Raw genomic sequence first — 8709 nt, 5'->3', positions numbered from 1 at the left:
GTTGCCTGTTCAAGGATAGTGAGGAAGCAAGTGTTAGTGTACTCTTCATTTGGTAAACGGGTGTCCTGGTTTTCATGCGATATTTGTTAATCAGGTCACAGATTCCTCCTCCCTACATCCTTTGGTGTAAAGAACAAAGCAGGACAACTCTCTAGTGCAAAGGTGGTCTTTTCTGTGTCCTCTCCCAGCAGGGCTCTTGGCCCATTTAGCAGCAGGCCAGTATTTTCCCTAGTCTGCCTTTTGTTCCTGCCGTATTGTTGTTTTGTATTTTCAATGATTATTTATTATTTTTTTATCAGGAAGGTAAGAGTAAAAATTAAGAAAGAAATAAATGAAGAGCACATGTTTCATGCCAAGTACATGGGAATGACAAGTGACTGCACACAGGACAGGTTTTGGCACTGACATTGTACCCATTGAGGAAGTTTCCTCAGTGCCTCCTTGAGCTCCTTGTTCCTCATGCTGTAGACAAGGGGGTTCAGTGCTGGAGGCACCACTCAGTACAGAATGGCCAGTATAGAGAGATCCAGAGCTGGGAAGGATATGGAGGGGGGAGAGGGAGGAATAAAGTGGCTAAGGGTGACATTTCACTGATCCTGTGACAGGGGGTAGGAGTCAGACCCAACCAAATGGGTATCACGACCTCTAATCCCTCTAGGGGACTGCAGGTGACTGCACAGTCCAGGGCACCTGGACTGCAGAGCATTTCCAAGGGTGCTCGTTGTGTCCACTTGTGCCTATACATCCTGCCCCTAGTATTTGATAGATGGTGACCCAGAGGGCTCTCCGTTCTCCCTTCTTCCTGACAGTTGAGTCCTCACTGCCTCTCCTGAGACTGCTTAGTCCTCTTTTGCCTGTGAATACCCAGTGCTTTACCTCTAAGAAACTCCATCTTTGAGGACCTCTCCCTTTATGAGGCTCTACTCACAGTCCATCCCAGGCATATGCTGTCCCAGGAGGATCTCTGTGCTCTCCTGGCACCTCCCGCTTCCCCTCCATGAGAACAGCCATCTGACACTGTGGCTTAATACGTAGGAGAGCTGTGCATGTGTAAATCCATGACCATTCAGCCTCTCCACTATCCTTGGACTCTGACAGGTGAATTCCCAAACCAGCCCTTGGTCACTGAAAGATCATTGCATGATTCTGAGCTCTGTGTTGCTGAACCCATGGAGAATCCTAGGCAGCAGACCCTAGAGAGGTGCAAGTCCTTGGGCCTATTCTTGGCATCAGCTTTGGAGGAAAAGCCCAGCTTTCACACACTGTACTGATAGAAATTACTTTATTGCAGAGATACTGTTAGGTGGCCAGTCCTTTTCCAGCATTCGACACAACTGAGGGTATCAGGTGAGACAGAGCAGACACCGTAAAAAGGGGAATGAATACAAGTAGATATGTAGCAACACGGTAACAATTATTATCACTAGTAACAGTCATAATGAAAACAACTTGAAGAAACAATGCTCAATCCAGTTACGGGATACAAAAAGAGTCATTTGTGGAGAGATGTGGAAAAATTACCACTGCTTAAAAAGGTCCATGAAATCACTTTCCTAATGGCATCCTTGAGCTCCTTGTTCCTCATGCTGTAGATGAGGGGATTCAGTGCTGGAGGCACCACTGAGTACAGAACAGCCAGCGCCAGATCCAGAGATGGCGAGGAGATGGAGGGGGCCTTCAGGTAGGCAAACAGACCAGTGCTGTCAAACAGGGAGACCACGGCCAGGTGTGGGAGGCACATGGAAAAGGCTTTGTGCCGGCCCTGCTCTGATGGGATACTCAGCACAGCTCTGAAGATCTGCACGTAGGACATCACAATGAAAGTGGAACACCCAAAGCCTAAACAGGCACTTACCACAAGAAGCCCAGCTTTCCTGAGGAAGGCGTCTGAACAGGAGAGCTTAAGGATCTGGGGGATCTCACAGAAGAACTGCTCTACCACATTGCCTTTGCAGCAGGGTAGGGAAAATGTGTTCCCAGTTTGCAGGAGAGCATTGAGAAAGCCACTGGCCCAGGCACCTGCTGCCATTCTGACACAAGCTCTGCTGCCCAGGAGGGTCTCGTAGTTCAGGGGTCTGCAGATGGCAACATAGCGGTCATAGGCCATGACCGTGAGAAGAGAATACTCAGCTGATATGAAAATAGTAAAACTTAAGACCTGTCCAACACATCCCAAGTAGGAAATGGCTCTGGTGTCCATCAGGGAATTGTGAACGGATTTGGGGATAGTTGTGGAGATGAAGCCAAAGTCAAGGAGGGAGAGGTTGAGGAGGAAGAAGTACATGGGGGTGTGGAGGTGGTGGTCGCAGGCTACGGCTGTGATGATGAGGCTGTTGGCCAGGAGGGCAGCCAGGTAGATGGCCAGGAAGAGCGAGAAGTGAAAGAGCTGCAGCTCCCGCCTGTCTGAGAATGGCAGGAGCAGGAATTCTTTGAGGGAGCTGCTGTTGGACATTTCCTCCCCATACATATGGGGAATTCACCAAGGAAAAAAACAGTGACAAGTTAGAAGACATTCTTAGAAGGAAAATAAACAAATTAATAAAGTTTTCTCATCTATTTGTCTCATTCCCAGATCTCTGAGGCTCATGCCTCCTCTAGCTAGAGGATGATGTTAGTCTGATAACAGAGCAGCCCCTGCTGAGAGCAGAGTGGGGTTTAAGAGTGTCCATTTCTGACCTTCTCACCCTTTCTACATTCACCTAAGGGAGGTCTCCAGACTCCTCTTCTAGCAAACAACACCTAAGACCATTTCTGCTGCTCATTTACAGCCTCCCACCATCACTTCCATGCTATCAGTATCTCCATAGGTTCCCCATGGGTCGCTGAGATACCAGATATGCCATGAGACAGCAGAGGCTTTCTGGAGGGCATGTGGCAGCCTGCAGGAAACCACAAGGTAGCAGCCAAATGATTGTCAGGATTTAAGATGGACTTTCCTTAAGGGGACAGTCAACTCATTTCCCTGTACTGCATTTCCTGGAGCTCCACAGGACAGAATGGTTCTGTGGAGACCTCACTCCCTTGGAAATCCCTCTTTTCCACTACTTGTAGCTTTGGTCCCTGAACTGCAGCTGAATACTCCCAAGAACAGTAAGCAGAGAGCAAGAACAGGAGCAGCATGGGCTGGAGAAGGATTAAGGAGCAACACCATGACCCTGTTGCCAAGGGAGGCAAGGAGAGGGACAGGGAGGCATTCTGGAAAACCTTCGCTTTACCTGCAGGGTATGGCACCTTGCAGAGGGGGACATTGCAGCACTGCCCCTCTCAGCCCTTTGGTGGGGAGGCACCAAAGAGATGCCCCTCTCCTCTGCCACAGCTCTGGCTGCAGAGTTCAGCCAGAGTCTCATGCCCTGAAGTTCCTTCTCCTTCCCTGCCCATCTCTGCTGCCTGGAGCTGTCCCTGCTGGCAGCTCTTTCTCTGTCCCAGTGTCTTGTCCCTGTCACTGCTCAAAGATCCCATGTCACCCTCTGGGTGTTCAGTTCTGCCCTACAGAAACCTCTGGCAATGTCCATGTTCAGCTCTGTGGTTGCAGGTGAAATGAACAGGTCACATAAAGTCCTAGGATGCTGCGAAGAACATGCTGATGCTGCCTTTAGACTAAAGTGGGGATGAAGCAGCTCACTGACATTTCTTACAGACCTATTAATCTCTCAGAGTGAAGGTTTATGACTCCCAGCTCATTGCCAAAACAGAAAACTTGTTCCTTCATTCTCCCTGTCAAAATGAGGAAAGTGAAAGTGCAGAGACCTGAAGGAAAGCTCCTTCTCCTTCAAGCGGCTCTTCTCTTGATTTTCTTCTTGAAAGGACCCTCAGACATGTCCTGTGCATGTGCTGGAGCTGTGAGCAGAACCTGACCCCTGCAGCACCTCTCAAAGGCAGAAAGAACCTGCCCTGCCAGGGATCTCTCTTCCCACCCAAAGCTTCTCCCCACAGCACCACAGGGAGCTCCCTGGAGAGGCTGTGTGCTGACCCTCACAGGTGGCAGAGTCACTGCCCTGGGCAAACAGCACCATGAGGTACAGGGACACTGCTCTGAATCACAGCCCCAGGCAGACCTTGGTGCACTCCCTGCCTTCACAGCCCTACAGCCCTGTGTTCAAGTGGCATAGCCAAGAGAAGCATACCCTGATCCTCTGACCATGTGTCAGGAAATCCCTGCTCTGAAGCATCTCCTCCTCCTCCTGCTATGTCCTGTTTAGTCCAGGAGAAAGACCATTAAAAATCCTATGAGCCATGGTTTGGTTGGGATGCAGACACCCCCTCCAGGAACCTCAGCAGCATTGCCCTGCAGACAGAGACTCACTGTTTCAAGGGCTGGGAAGATTTCCCCCACAATGAGCTCTGCTCCCGCTCCACACTGCCGTTCCCCTCTCGCTGCCCTCTCTGATCGGTGCATTTTCAAACCAGCCCTTGGTCTCTGAAAGATTATTACATGATTCTGAGCTCTGTGTTGCTGAACCCATGGAGAATCCTGTGCAGCAGGCCCTTCAGGGGTGCAAGTCCTTGGGCCTATTCTTGACACCAGCTTTGGAGGAAAGGCCCATCTTTCATGCACTGTACTGATAGAAATTACTTTATTACAGAGATACTGTTAGGGAGCCAGTCCTTGTCCAGCATTCAGCACAATTTAGGGTATCAGGTGAGAGGGAGTAGACACCGTAAAAAAGGGGAAAGAATACAAATGGTTGTGTAGCAACACGATAACAATTATTATCACTAGTAAATGTCATAATAAAAATAACATGAAGAAACAATGCTCAATCCAGTTACGGGATACAGAAAGAGTCATTTGTGGAGAGATGTAGAAAAATTACCACTGCTTAAAAAGGTCCATGAAATCACTTTCCTAATGGCATCCTTGAGCTCCTTGTTCCTCATGCTGTAGATGAGGGGGTTCACTGCTGGAGGCACCACCGAGTACAGAACAGCCAGCACCAGATCCAGAGATGCGGAGGAGATGGAGGGGGGCTTCAGGTAGGCAAATGCACCTGTGCTGAGAAACAGAGAGACCACGGCCAGGTGCGGGAGGCACATGGAAAAGGCTTTGTGCCGGCCCTGCTCAGAGGGGATCCTCAGCACCGCTCTGAAAATCTGCACATACGACACCACAATGAAAATGAAACACCCAAAGAATAAACAGGTGCTAACAACAAGAAACCCAACTTCCCTGAGGTAGGAATCGGAGCAGGAGAGCTTGAGGATCTGGGGGATCTCACAGAAGAACTGCTCCACCACATTGCCTGGGCAGAGGGGTAGGGAAAATGTGTTCCCAGTGTGCAGGAGAGCATTGAGAAAGCCGCTGGCCCAGGCAGCTGCTGCCATTTTGACACAAGCTCTGCTGTCCATGAGGGTCCCATAATGCAGGGGTCTGCAGATGGCAACATAGCGGTCGTAGGCCATGACTGTGAGGAGAGAATACTCTGCTGAAAACAAGAATGCTACCAGGAAGACCTGGGTAACACATCCTGAGTAGGAAATGATCCTGTTGTTCCTCAGGGAATTGGCCATTGATGTCGGGACAATGCTGGAGATGTAGCCAAGATCAAGGAGGGAGAGGTTGAGGAGGAAGAAGTACATGGGGGTGTGGAGGTGGTGGTCGCAGGCTACGGCTGTGATGATGAGGCCGTTGGCCAGGAGGGCAGCCAGGTAGATGGCCAGGAAGAGTGAGAAGTGCAAGAGCTGCAGCTCCCGTGTGTCTGCAAATGGCAGGAGGAGGAACTCATTGAGGGAGCTGCTGTTGGACATTAGCTCCTTTGGGAGTCCTGTCCAAGGAAGGAAAGAAAGAAACATTTAGAGCAGACTTGTCTGAGCCAAACCATTTGTTTCTCAAAAATCCCTCATATTTCCTCTCTCCCTTAATTCAGCCCCATTTCAGGTAATCCACATTGAAATGGTTGTATTCTCTGCAGCAGGGACCCGCTTCCCATGGCTCCAAAGGAGTTGTTTCTGCCGTGCTTCAGGTGTAACTGGATGTGTCAAACTACTCTTTGATTAGTATTTCTGGAGATGCCTGGGAATGGCGTCTTGTATTGCTTGGAAGGGACTTGGCCCAGAAACCCCGCTGGGAATATTCTCCATTCACCAGCATGAGAGCTGAATACAGCGCTCACACCAGCTGTATCTGAAGGAGAAAAGCTCTGTGAGGGATTCACCCCCATCAGTCTTGCCCTCCTCAACAGAGATATTTGTATCTGAGTCTGCCACACTAGATCTCACTCCAACAAGGGAGAACAACAGTCAAAAGGAAACAAGGATAGACCTTACCCTTTCTACATGTCGAGATGTCTAGAGATAGACCTTGTCCTCATGCCTCTTTTCACCCTGCACCCTTATTACAGGCACTGCAGAGAGAAGGAGTAGCTTTGATGCACACAACCTGCAGGAGACGATGTCCACCCCTTCTGTGGCAGGGATCTTCAACATTTAGAAATCAAGTCTTCTCTGCAAAACGATAAGTGGAGGAGTCTGTTGATATCTAAGTGTGCGTATAAATAATATATATGATGGTGCACACACAAACACACAAAGGTGCCTACTCACTGTGGGAACATTATTTGATAGAGCAGAAATCTTTGGCACTTCAGTCATTGTCAGCATAAACCCTTGCGCATCACAACAGGAAAAAAAAAAAATTGTTAGGACTTTGTCATGGGACCTGCTTCATCACTGAGCCTTGCCCCTCACTGTCGTGTACTTGCACCTCACTCACATGAAGGACAACGATACTCACACATGAGCCCAGTTCTTCCTGCAGAAACCTCCCAGGAGCAGGGGAGTGTCCAGAGGCACCCCCATGTTTGCAGGTGCTAAAGAGCAGCTCAGATAAACCCTGATGCAGCAGCCCAGGAGAAGATGGTGCTGTCTATGGACTAAGGGATGGCTGAGGGGACAGTCTGAAGTCTCTGGCAGATTCTTTGGCTGCTCCTTAATTCTCTTAATGAGTCTCAGTCTGTTGTCCAAATCTGCCAGTTTTTCCTCTTACCAAGTGGAAGAAAAATGTAAGCACCATCTCACTGGCTTCTCTTTCAGGAAATGCCTGCCCTGCCTTTCCTTTTGCAAAGTGCTCCCTGAAATGTGCTCACAGCTAAACCTGTGAGCAGACCTGAGCCCCGCAGCACCCTCCCAGCAGGAGAAGGAGCCTGACCTGGTGGAGGATAATCCTTCCACCCAGAACTTCTCCCCTCAGTCCTGTGGGGAGCTCCCTGGGCAGGCTGAGTACTGACCTTCACAGGCGACACAGTCACTGCTGCGGGCACACAGCACCTTTGGGTGCAGGGACACTGCTCTGAAGTGCAGACCTCTCATCCTGTGTGCACACCGCAGCTTCACATCACTGCTGTTTCTGTTGGGGAAGGCAGCAGGATGCCCTGCCCTTAGGTGGTATGTTAGAGAATCCCTGCTCTGAGGCAGCTCCTCTTCCTCTGCACTGCAAAAGCCAGGATAAAGAAGAGAAAAATGCTGCCAGCCATGGGGTGTGATGGGTTCTTATGTCCCCTTCAAGAAGCTCCATAGCATTGTCCTGTAAGCACAAACTCACCGTGTCAAGAGCTGTGGTCTCCTCTGTCCTCCCGCTCCACACTGCCGTTCCCCTCTCGCTGCCTTCTCTCCTCTGCTGTCCGCAGCAGCAGGCAGTGCCCGCAGCCCTGCTGCTCTTGGCACAGGAGCTGCTCCTGCACTCGGCTGTCTCTGGGCAGTGCTGCCAGGCTGCCACGAGCTGCCTCCGTCCCAGGAGCCTGGCCCCGCTCAGGAGCAGAGGCCCAGCTGAACTCACCAATTTCTCTGTCCCTCGTGCTCCCTGCTCCTGGGAAATGTATGCTGGAATAGACTGAAGTAATCACCTGTCATCTTTTCCCATTGACTGGAGAGCAACTATTTACAACAGTGCAAGTTCTTTCATCAGAGCATGACTACCTATGAGAAAATGTGCTCCTCTGGAACCCCTGATTCTCATCTCTGACCTAGGCAGGACACCTAGTTAGGACAAGATGGGAGTTCCTTGACACATGGTTCAGGGATTGACTCAGATCTGTCAGTCTGGGCATCTCATGCTGGTCTAGAAGAGCCTGGCATGAAGTGGGATTCAGAAAACTCCTGTGAACTTCACAGGCAGGTCAAGTGATTCCCCTTGCCACAACTGAAGTGAGCACAACACAGAGGTTTGCAAGAGAGCTCCCTGTCTAAGCTGCAATTGCAGTCACTGGAGATGGAGGATGAGAGTCAGTTGATCACAAACAAACACTCTCTGGTGACAGTCCAAAAGACTGAGGAGGTCCAAGGTCTGTGTCAGTGCCCACTTGCTCTGATGCGGCCCCTGGGAGACCTGCATCATCCTAGAGGATCAGGTGGGGGCCAATGGGGAATTGCATTGTCCATCTGAAATGACCCCAGGTGCCAAATAGAACAGCAGCCCCAGGAATAATGAAGACGAGGCATAGAAAGATTCTAGCATAAACCAGCAGCTCTGGTAATTCAGTGCAGATCCTTGATTTGATGGCATAATTCATATTCATAATTCATATTGCTTTATTGTACCCTCATACCAGCTTATTACATGCTGAAAATGGAGAGAACAATGAGCAAAGATTTTTTTTTACTTTACTTTTTCTTTTTTAGCAGGATTTGGAGGAGGACCTGGAGCTGAGCCCACAGCAAGGCAGCAAAGCTGCCAGGTGTCACATTTCATTTGGAAGGAGACTCCTTCCATCTGCC

At 49.9% G+C, this 8709-nt stretch overlaps 1 protein-coding gene across 1 annotated transcript; it reads right to left on the bottom strand.

The window, feature by feature from the left end:
- Positions 1 to 4785: 4785 nt before the first annotated feature.
- On the bottom strand, positions 4786 to 5745 carry LOC148593474 (olfactory receptor 14C36-like). The gene has a single exon (XM_088530778.1). It carries the CDS (start codon positions 5743 to 5745, stop codon positions 4786 to 4788), a length of 960 nt encoding a protein of 319 aa, XP_088386904.1.
- Positions 5746 to 8709: the final 2964 nt, after the last annotated feature.

This window comes from Tinamus guttatus, unplaced genomic scaffold (assembly GCF_059628265.1).
Source record: "Tinamus guttatus ecotype Peru unplaced genomic scaffold, ASM5962826v1 Tinamus_guttatus_pri_ptg000387l, whole genome shotgun sequence".
NCBI classification, from domain to species: Eukaryota; Metazoa; Chordata; class Aves; order Tinamiformes; family Tinamidae; genus Tinamus; species Tinamus guttatus.
This window is presented reverse-complemented; position numbering and strand designations above follow the sequence as displayed.

Coding starts and splice junctions, on each gene's coding strand:
- LOC148593474 (XM_088530778.1), bottom strand. CDS start 5,745: ATGTCCAACAGCAGCTCCCTCAATGAGTTCCTCCTCCTGCCATTTGCA.